Raw genomic sequence first — 11,082 nt, forward strand, 5'->3', positions numbered from 1 at the left:
AACGTGTTCGTTTTGCGGTTACGTGAGGCACTGCATGCATTGGTCTTTATTCTTACAGTAGAGAAGTCATTAATTATAACTTTTTGTGAATTGGGACATTTAAACTTGCTTTTTTTTTAATTCCAATCTAAATTTAGTAGGAGTCGGAGTCGGTGCATTGTTTGCCGACTCCGACTCCGACTCCAGGTACCCAAAATTTACTCCGACTCCTCGACTCCGACTCCACAGCCCTGTTATTTCCCCCCTGACAACTGTTCTGCTTAATGATTGCTGGGGGGAAAAAAAAGACCGTAAAATTGGGTCAGTTATGTGGGTGACCTGCTTTACAGCTGTCAGAACTTATGACCTGTCCTGGAGAAATCCATCATTCTTCCTTTTGAGCAGAGGCTGCTGCTGTGTTGTGTCAGCAGCTGGCCAGTTGTTGCAAGTCAAACCCATCTGGTGTTTTTTTTCCTGACCTCTACAGGACAACATGGATAGTATAGGTCAGGAGTAGGCAACCTTGGCTCTTTTATGACTCGTGGACTTCAACTCCCAGAATTCCTGAGCCAGCATGGGGAAAACTTTGGCCCCTTCATGACTCGTGGACTTCAACTCCCAGAATTCCCGAGCCAGCGTGGCTCAGCTTGGAAACCTCTCCCTTTTCTCTCAGCATGGTTGGCTCAGGAATTCTGGAATTCTGGGAGTTGAAGTCCACGAGTCATGAAGGGGCCAAAGTTTCTCCCATGCCGGCTCAGGAATTCTGGGAGTTGAAGTCCACGAGTCATAAAAGAGCCAAGGTTGCCCACTCCTGGTGTACGTTTTTATTAAAAGTAGTCCTCGAAATACTATTTGTTTAGTGGCCATTCGAAGTTACAACGGCACTGGAAAAAGTGACTTGAAACCGTTTTTCACACGACCGTTGCAGCATCCCCAGGGTCACGTGATCAGAATTCAGCTGCTTAGCAACTGCCTCCTATTTATGACGGTCGCAGCATCCCGAGGTCACCTTTTTTGACCTTCTAACCAGCAAAGTCCAGAAGCTGTGAATGCTCCAACACTGGAAGTTTTTAAGAAGAGACTGGACAGCCATTTGTCCGAAATGGTGCAGGGTTTCCTGCCTGAGCAGGGGGTTGGACTAGATGACCTCCAAGGTCCCTTCCAACTTTATTATTATTATTATTATTATTATTATTATTATTATTATTATTATTATTATTATTATTATTATCATCATCATCATCATCATCATCATCTTCTTCTTCTTCTTCTTCTCCTCCTCTTCCTCCTCCTTTTTCCTTCTCTTTCTCTTTTTTTCTTTTCTTTTTTTTCTTTTTCTTCTTTTTCTTTTTCGTCTTCGTCTTCGTCTTCTCAGGCCTCCAGGACAGAATAGTAGAATATCTCTGAATTCAGAGAAGGAAGCATTAGGGGAAAGTGGAAAAAGTTGCTTTCATAATGAGAATTTTCACAAATATTTTATTTTGTCTTTTTTTGGAACCTTGCTATCCAGTAGCTGACCCTGACAACTGCTTTCCATTCTTTTCTTGGCTTCCCGGGATCGAAACACGGGGGCAAAATTTTGCTTTTAGGTTCTTGTTATTTTTTTCATTTCTCAAACATGCAAAATACCCCAGGTTTTGTCCTTTTAAACAAAAGAAAGGACACTTCAGCTGGTTTTGAGTTTTGTTCCCCACGCGTGCCGTTTACTATTCGAAACGTTTCATTGGAACAATCCAGTTGAGAGATTTGGCTTCAAAATCAAAGCAAAACATTATTATGATTTCATTTATTTGCCACCTGTTTCGCCGTGGCTCTAAAAAAAGTGACCTTTGACCGTTTTTCACACTTACTGACCGTCGCAGCATCCCCACGGCCACCTGGTCAAAATTCCGACGCTTGGAAACTGGCATGTACTTACGACTGTTGCAGCATCCTGGGTCATGTGACCCCCCCCTTTGGCCACCTTCCACCAATCGGGAGGCCAGATTCACTTCACAACCGTTACGACTAGCTCTAACAACAGCGGTGACTCGCTTAACGACCGTGGGAAGAAAGGTCGTAAAACGGGGCAATTAATGAATGTCTTACTTAGCAGCAAATTTGGAGATCGGTTGTCGTAAGTCAAGGACTGCCCGGCCTTGTCTTTAAAAGCCCTGGGTTCATTCCCCCTGGTTGGGGGCCGGGACCACCCCAAGGAGCAGCGAGAGGGGTGCCTAGAGCAGCCTGCTTACAGAGAGACTGTCCGCCCAGCACTTTGAGACTTAGAGCTGGTTTTCGTTGCTGCCTGGGGTGGTGTATTGTTTTTTGCTTTTCCTTTTAATTGACCCACTGGGAATTAATTTTGATTGCCGTGGTGGAGGAACTTAGTAAATAAACCCAGAAAGGAAATAGAGCCAGGCAGAGCCGTTCAAGCCTTTGACTTAGGGCAGTGTTTCTCAACCTTGACAATTTTAAGGCATGTGGACTTCAACTCCCAGAATTCCACAGCCAGCAATGCTGGCTGTGGAATTCTGGGAGTTGAAGTCCACATGCCTTAAAATTGTCAAGGTTGAGAAACACTGGGTCACTAGGGAATCCGCGGAACGCCAGATGGTTTTAGAATTTCTTGATTTGCTTGGTTTGCGGAGTTCGGATTGCAAACATAGCTGGGTGTGTGGTTCCCGAACGTTGTGCTGCACCGACAATTCCTCTTTTTNCCTGAAAAAGGCAGGACAAGAAGCAACGGATGGAAACTCATCAAGGAGAGAAGCAACCTGGAACTAAGGAGAAACTTCCTGATGGTGAGAACAATTAACCCGTGGAACCACCTGCCTCCAGAAGTGGTGAATGCTCCAACACTGGAAGTTTTTAAGAAGAGACTGGACAGCCATTTGTCCGAAATGGTATAGGGTTTCCTGCCTGAGCAGCGGGTTGGACTAGATGACCTCCAAGGTCCCTTCCAACCTTTATTGTTGTTATTATTATTATTGTTATTGTTACGAAACGTCTGCAAGAAAACCACCAAGCCCAGAGAGCACCAAGGACCCTCATTTCAGCTTTGAGCTACAGAGATTCTCCTTTATTGGAATCGTCCAATAGCCCAGAAGAACCAGGGAACCAGAACCGTCCTGTTTCTGCAGGGCTATCCAATCTGGTCAGCTTTAAGACTTGTGGACTTCAACACCCAGAATTCCCCACCCACCCCTCTGCTCATTCATATCCTCTGCCGCTTTATCCCTAAAATATCTATGCAAGCGCATCTTGAGCAGCGGCAGCCCCCCCCTCCCCCTTGCAAGTTTTCCGGATCAAGGGAGATCCGGTGACCCTCGTTCACGCCTCGGTGATTGAACAGCTGAATGCGCAGGGCAGCAGCTAATCCGATTGTGGGTCTGGAGGTTTTTGTAAATTACTGAGCAACCGAGCCGTTGATTGATGTGTGACCCGCCCCGATTGCCGGTGGCTTAGTGCAGTGGTTCTCAACCTGTGGGTCGGGACCCCATTTGGGGTCGATCGACCATTTCACGGGGGTCGCCAAGCAAGGCTGTCCGCCATTTTTTTGTCCGCCATTTTTCCCCCTTTTCCGGCGGGTGCCTTACCTCCCTTGGGCTGGGCCAGCTGGTGGTCGGCCTGCTCCGTCTCTGCCGCTTGCCAGCTACGCCTCGGCCGGCGCAGGGGGCAGAACCACGCATGTGCGACGCTCCCGGGCAGGGAAAGTCCTCGACTTACGACCGGTTTAGTCCTCAACATACGACCGGTTTAGTCCTCAACATACGACCGGTTTAGTCCTCGACCTACGACCGGTTGGGGTCGCGGCATTAAAAAGGTTGAGAACCACTGGCTTAGTGTAATGTGGGGATTCTGCCTTTGAGTCTGCATTCAGCTTTGCTAAGCCAGGGGTGTCTAGTCTGGGCAACTTTTAAGACTCGTGGACTTCAATTCCCAGAGTTCCCCAGCCACCAGAGCAGAGCTGGGGAATTCTGGGCGTTGAAGTCCCACATGTCTTATATAGCATGGCTCTTCCACCTGGGCAACTTTAAGACTTGTGAACTTCCAGCGCCCAGAATTCCCCAGCTCTGCTATAGGCTGGTTGGGGAATTCTGGGAGTTGAAGTCCACAAGTCTTAAAGTTGTCCAGGTTGGACACCGCTGTCCTAAGCCGTCCAGTTTTGTCTGCTGTGTTAAAATCCAGCTCTTTATAGGACTGGATCTAAGTAGGGCTGGACCTCTCTCTCTCTCTACTGCAGGGGTCCTCAACCGTGGCCACTTTAAGACTTGGGGACTTCAACTCCCAGAATTCCTCAGACTGTAGGGCTCCTGGGTGCTCTCTGAGCTTGGTGGTTTTCTTGCAGACGTTTCATGACCCAACTAGGGAACATCATCAGTGCTAGAAGGAAGGAAGGAAGGAAGGAAGGAAGGAAGGAAGGAAGGAAGGAAGGAAGGAAGGAAGGAAGGAAGGAAGGAAGGACTGTGGGGTCCTTGGTGCTCTCTGAGCTGGGTGGTTTTCTTGCAGACGTTTCATGACCCAACTAAGTAACATCATCAGTGCTAGAAGGGAGGAGGAAGGAAGGAAGGAAGGAAAGAAAGAAAGAAGAAAAAGAAGAGAAACAAAGAAAGAAAGAAAAAGAAAGGAAGGAAGGAAAGAAAGAAAGAAAGAAAGAGGAAAGGAAAGGAAAGGAAAGAAAAGAAAGAAAGACTGTGGGGTCCTTGGTGCTCTCTGAGCTTGGTGGTTTCCTTGCAGACGTTTCATGACCCAACTAGGGAACCCCATCAGTGTTAGAAGGGAGGGGGGGTCTTTCCTCTGTTTATATACAGTAGCTGGCCCTGCCAATGTTGGTGGGAGTGGTTTTTTCCTCTTGGTAATCCCTTGATTATGCTGCTGTTTATATTACTATTTACTATTTTAAAAATGCAAGGGAGACTCTCCTGGCTTGATCTCAGTGGATTCTCCTAACGGGCGAGCCGGTGCAATGCGTGGACCTTCCAGCCCTTGCATTTTATACCTCTGCGATGACTCTATTTATTTATTTAACCATCTACTTATTATTGAATTTATACGGCGCAAGGAACCAGACGGTCCTTAATCCTAGTGAGTTCTGGGTGCAGTTTTGCCAAGGAGTGGCTCGTCCTTGGAGACCTTGGGATGGTGGCCAAAGCTAATGGAGGTCAGAGTCCACGGGAGGGGAAGAGCTTCAGGCTGTCTGTCATGCTGGATGAGTCGATGTAAAATTACACCGGAAAGAAAATTAAACCGCCTTCAGTTGTGTTTTTTTTGGGGGGGGGAATCCTGTTGTTCAGGATGGGAGTGCCGGTGCCAGCAGACCTTTGTCAACACCTCCGCATGCCTGCCCGTTGACTAGAAAAGGATTTGCATGTCGTAATGAACAAGAAGGCCCCGTCACGCTAACCCCGCGTGCACAAGCTCCGCCGTGGGTGACGCATTTGGGCAGCTCACGTGCACGTGGTGGGTTGCAGCTCAGAAAATCCGAGCCGTGCGCACCCGCCAGGTGTAGGATCTTAGATCGCCTTTGGAAGCCTTAACTTTTGCAGAAAAGCTATAGCTGAAAATAAAGATTACTATTTTGATTACTTTTTTTTTTTTAATGGCAGGGTGGTGGAACCCACCCAAAACCCCTTGGCCAGATCAAAGGGAGGAACAGCAGCACAAATCCCTCCTAATTTGGAATTAAGTTTACTACAGCTTTTTTTTTTTTTTTTTTGCAAAACGAATTGCGACTTGATAACTCGTGGGCCGTTTTCAGATGAGTGGACTTCAACTCCCAGAACTCTGAGAATTGAAGTCTGCGGATTTTAAAGTTGTTGAGGTTGACAAACACTATTGTGTAGACCCAGGGGTAGTCAACCTTGGCTCTTTTATGACTCGTGGACTTCAACTCCCAGAATTCCTGAGCCAGCATAGCTGGCTCAGGAATTCTGGGAGTTGAAGTCCACGAGTCATAAAAGAGCCAAGGTTGACTACCCCTGGTGTAGACTGTAGTATTTTGGAGAACTTTGTTTTTTTTTAATGTGCTGGTAGTTATTTGCTTTCGGGGCTAAAGTGTCAACTGCCTTAGTTCCAGGTTGCTTCTCTCCTTGATTAGTTTTTATCTGTTGCTTCTTGCCTTGGCTTCTGGTGCTTTGGAGAATAGGTGGACACCCCCCCTTTTCTATGGCAGCCCCTTAAGTAACCCCTAAAGTCCTTCTTTACTCCAGACTGGCCATTCTCAAATCCCGCAACCGTTCTTCGTATGTTCTCGTCTCCAGGTCTTCAGTCATCTTAGTTGCTCTTCTCTGCACTTCTTTCCAAAGCCTCAACGTCTTTTTTTGTAACGTGGTGGTGACCAGAACTGGATGCCGTGTTCCAGGGGTGGCCTTACTAAGGCTTTATAAAGCAGGGCTAATACTTAGTACCTCCCTCTTTCTCCCACTCCCCCTACTCCAACCATACATACTTGGGAGTTGTGAAGATCGTGGCTGGAACCGCTTAAAAATCTCCGGCTGGCGAGAAAATGCAGCCCTTTCATGAAACGTGCGTCTTTAAATCTTGTGGGTGTTTCCAAGCGGTTTTTCTGTGGGCGTGCTCCCTCTGTGTGTGTGTGTGTGTGTGTGTGTGTGTGTTTGTGTACATTCTTCTGTAGCCGCTAGCAAGTCTGCCTCCCCCTTTCCTGGCCTCTGGTTGCATATCCTGCTGAGCTGAGTAAGAATTGTGTAGAGCTGGGGAATCCCTCGCCGCTGAGTTGCTGTCGCTGTCGCTGCTGTTGTGCGATGTGCGTTGTGACTTTATGGCTAGATCATGGGGTGGTGACCGGCCCAAGGCTGATGAAAACTTTCACGCCTAGGTGGAGCTGCAATTATTTGGGTTGAGGTTTCTCAAGCTTCCTGGTGGTTCTGGAGCAACAAGAGCAAAGCGGTTGCAAGCCGCACACCGGGAGGTTGTGAAATACGCCTGCATTTGGGCGTTTGTTCATTTCTGCATTTAACAAATAAAATAAAATAGCAAAGAAACATGTCAGCCGATGCGGGCCGTCCTCGACCTCTTGTCCGCCGCCGCGCCCAAAATTTCCATCGCTAAGCAAGACGGTCCTTAAATGAGTTTTTGCCTCGTTTTACGACCTTTCTTGCCACCGTTGTTAACGGAGTTACTGCAGTTACGTTAGTGGCACGGTTGTTGACCAACCTTGCTTGTCGGAAAGCTGCAAAAGACAATCCCAAGACCCCATGGGCACTGCGGCTGTCGGATACACAGTTGCCCGTTCCCAAGTGTCCATGTTTTGGTAAGGTGGCCACAGGGTGCTGCGACAGTCGTCAGTCTGAGGAATTCTGGGAGTTGAAGTCCACAAGTCACCAAAGGGCCAAGTTGGAAGACCCCTGGACTTCAATTCCCAGAATTCCTCAGCTAGACATGCTGGCTGAGGAATTCTGGGAGTTGAAGTCCACAAGTCATCAAAGGGCCAAGTTTGAAAATCCCTGGTCTTGAGCCATTGCAAGTGGGTGTAGCTGGATCAAAGGCCTGAACGCAGCAGCAGCAGCAGTTGGGAAACCTCTGTCTGTGTGTGTGTGTGTGTGTGTGTCTTTGTGTGTGTGTGTTGGTGACTTAGGCTAATTTGCTGTGGGGAACTCCCCCCCCCCATGTTTGGATGCTCATTAAGCAAGCCCATAGGGCAGAGGCCACCCACCTTTTCATGCTGCTGGCCTGGAGGGAAAGAGAACAGCTGTAAAATTTGCGCATGCACGCAAACAGGGCCTTGCGTGAATGGGGCCATGCGCACCCGCACAGTCCTAGTGGCTATGTTTCCACAGGGGTTAGGCACCACTTCTGCTAGCACAGCGCACAGGCGCAAATGGGCCGTGCAACCCGCACAGTGCTAACGGACCTGTTTCCGCAGGCGCTAGGCGCCGCCTCTGCTAGCGCTGCGCGCAGGCGCAAATGGGCCACACAACCCGCACGGTGCTAGTGACTCCATTTTTGCAGTGCTGCCTTTTCTAGCGCTGTGGACAGGCGCAAATGGGCCACGCAACCCGCACGGTGCTAGTGACTCCATTTTTGCAGCGCTGCCTTTTCTAGCGCTGTGGACAGGCGCAAATGGGCCACGCAACCCGCACGGTGCTAGTGACTCCATTTTTGCAGCGCTGCCTTTTCTAGCGCTGTGGACAGGCGCAAATGGGCCACGCAACCCGCACGGTGCTAGTGCTGGGCACTGCCTCTGCTAGCGCCTACCCACAGGCACGAACAAATCTAGCGCAAGTGGAGTTGAATGTCCTGTGGCCAGTAGGCCACAGCCCTGCAATGGGCGGTGGAGCATAGGTTGGGGACCCTGCCGTAGGGCTGGTTTTGCTGGGAACCAGAAGCGCGTGCCACTTTCCGGCGAAAATGTCACAGATCCCAGTCACTAAGCGGGTGTTCGTAAGTTGAGGAGTACCTGTACTACGTGATCCAAACGCTTGTTTAAAGCAAGGCCAGGTTGTAAATAATAATAATAATAATAATAATAATAATAATAATAATAATAATAATAATAATAATAATAATAATAATAATAATAATAATAATAATAATAATAAAGTTGGAAGGGACCTTGGAGGTCATCTAGTCCAACCCCCTGCTCCGGCAGGAAACCCTATACCATTTCAGACAGGTGGCTGTCCAGTTTCTTCTTAAAAACCTCCAGTGTTGGAGCATTCACTGCTTCTGGAGGCAAGGAGTTCCACTGGTTAATTGTCCTCACTGTCAGGCAGTTTCTCCTTAGTTCCAGGTTGCTTCTCTCCTTGATGAGTTTCCATAGGAGCCCCTCCTTTTTCACCCTGTGGTTTTGCTGCCTTTCATGCCTTCCTCTGCCCAGCTTCCTAGGTGGGGCGGAAACTTCCTTTTTTCCTGCCCTTAATGGATTCTTTCTTCTCTCTCCTGCTTCTTTAGGCTTGAATGTAACCTGGGAAAGACACAAAGATGTCGTCGCTTCACAACACCAGAATCTCGGCACTCCTGGCCTGGGTAAGGTAGCCCCTTCATTACGGTTGAGAAAAACCCCTTGGGTTGTGGTCTCCTTCAAGCTGGGGAAGGGGTGGGCGACCCAGGGCCCCTTGACGGCCCGTGGACTTCAATTCCCAGAATTCCTGAGCCAGCCAAAATGGCTGGCCGAGGAATTCTGGGAGTTGAAGTCCACACCTCTTAACAGTTACCCTTGGTGAGACGTGATGGGATGCGTCTGCCCCAACTGGTGACTCTTCAGGTTTATGGGTTTATTGCAGGGGTAGTCAACCTTGGCTCTTTTATGACTCGTGGACTTCAATTCCCAGAAGCTTAGCTGGCTCAGGAATTCTGGGAATTGAAGTCCACAAGTCATAAAAGAGTCAAGGTTGACTACCCCTGATTTAGATCCTAAATATTAAATCAATTAGTATCTTTTAAGAGGCATTGCTATGGAAGCCTGCTTGGCACAAAAAGAAAGCTAGAATTAGACTTAAAAATGGTTTTTTTTATGTGGCCTATAATGGAAGAGTTTAAAATCTCTTTAAAATCTCACTTAATGGCCTAAGGAGAACTTAAAAGGGAAAAAATGTTCTTTCTGAGCACGGGCCAGAATTTATGGTCCTTGGGAACCCCTTCCCACATGTTTCTCTGGCATAGTTGCTCCGTCTTGGCAAACTGCAACCTGCCTCATTGACCAGCGTTTCAGAGCGACGCCGGGCAGGACACACACACACACCCCGGGAATTCTGCCCCTTGCCTGGCACGTGGCTGGCCTGGCAGCCTCTGACCCGGCTCTCCTTCTCCGCAGGTGAACAGTCTGAAGCTGGGCGATGCCGTCACTTCCCTATCTCAGCTCCAGGACTGCAGCCTCTTCCTCAAGATCATCGGCAAAATGTAAGACCGATTTCGGCTTTCTTCCTGTAGGCTATAGTTAGCACAAGGGTCCCTGACCCCTGGGCTGTGACCCCCGTGCCGGGCTGCAGCTTGTGCGGAATCAGGCTGCGGAAATGGTGGGCATGAAGCCAGCATTCGCACACGGAACCATTTCCTCTTCTCCTCCCCCCCCCCACTCGCCAGTCCACAAAGCCAAAAAGGTTGGGGACCTCTGTCTTGAACCCTGTTTGTTTAGGATGCTGCTGACCCCTCAAACTGTTCCTGAGCTGTGTTTCCCCTTCCCCACATCCCTGCCCTCTCCCTCTTTCTCCCCTTTCCCCCCCCCCCCCACATTGTATGCATCCGCTGGCTGAAGAATTCTGGGAGTTGAAGTCCACCTATCTTAAAGTTGCCCAGGTTGAGAAAGACTGGTCCAAGATTATTTATTCAGTTATATCTTATATAATAAGAGCCCTGTTGGCCCGGGGGTTAGAATGCAGCGTTGCAGACTGACTCTGCACACTGCCAGCGGTTCGATTCTCACCGGCTCAAGGTTGACTCAGCCTTCTGTCCTTCCAAGGTCAGTAAAATGAGGACCCAGATTGTTGGGGGCAACAGACTGACTCTGTAAACTGCTTAGAGAGGGCTGCAAAGCACTGTGAAGCGGTGTATAAGGCAGGGGTAGGCAACCTTGGCCCCTTCATGACTGGTGGACTTCAACTCCCAGAATTCCTCAGCTAGCATGGGGCAACTATGGCCCCCTCATGACTGGTGGACTTCAACTCCCAGAATTCCTGAGCCAGCATGAGGGAAACTTTGGCCCCTTCATGACTGGTGGACTTCAACTCCCAGAATTCCTCAGCCAGCATGGGGGAACTATGGCCCCCTCATGACTGGTGGACTTCAACTCCCAGAATTCCTGAGCCAGCATGGGGGAACTATGGCCCCCTCATGACTGGTGGACTTCAACTCCCAGAATTCCTGAGCCAGCATGAGGGAAACTTTGGCCCCTTCATGACTGGTGGACTTCAACTCCCAGAATTCCTCAGCCAGCATGGCTCAGCTTGTAAATCTCTCCCTTTTCCCTCAGTTGGCTTTGCTTTTTCCAAAGTGGATTGATTCTCTTCTCTCCTCTCCTCTCCTCTCCTCTCCTCTTCCTTCCTTCCTTCCTTCCTTCCTTCCTTCCTTCCTTCCTCCTTCCTTCCTTCCTTCCTTCCTTCCTTCCTTCTTTCTTTCCTTCCTTCCTTCCTTCCTTCCTTCCTTCCTTCCTTCCTTCCTTCTTTCTTT

General features: G+C 48.9%; 2 protein-coding genes across 2 annotated transcripts in view; one reads left to right on the top strand and one right to left on the bottom strand.

The window, feature by feature from the left end:
* LOC107299626 (leucine-rich repeat-containing protein 51-like) overlaps positions 1-6,230 on the bottom strand; it is a 31,878-nt gene extending 25,648 nt beyond the window's left edge. Inside the window, exon 1 of the mRNA XM_015828987.1 lies at positions 6,163-6,230. Coding sequence (XP_015684473.1) covers positions 6,163-6,230 — 68 coding nt within the window. The remainder of the gene's footprint in view (positions 1-6,162) is intronic.
* Positions 6,231-8,898: 2,668 nt separating this feature from the next.
* NUMA1 (nuclear mitotic apparatus protein 1) overlaps positions 8,899-11,082 on the top strand; it is a gene marked incomplete at its 3' end in the record, with an annotated part of 22,745 nt that continues 20,561 nt past the window's right edge. The window contains exons 1-2 of the mRNA XM_029286822.1: positions 8,899-8,943; positions 9,731-9,816. Of these exons, the coding sequence (XP_029142655.1) occupies positions 8,899-8,943; positions 9,731-9,816 (131 nt within the window). The remainder of the gene's footprint in view (positions 8,944-9,730; positions 9,817-11,082) is intronic.

Source organism: Protobothrops mucrosquamatus, unplaced genomic scaffold (assembly GCF_001527695.2).
Source record: "Protobothrops mucrosquamatus isolate PMUCROS unplaced genomic scaffold, P.Mucros_1.0 scaffold5200, whole genome shotgun sequence".
In the NCBI taxonomy this organism is placed as follows: domain Eukaryota; kingdom Metazoa; phylum Chordata; class Lepidosauria; order Squamata; family Viperidae; genus Protobothrops; species Protobothrops mucrosquamatus.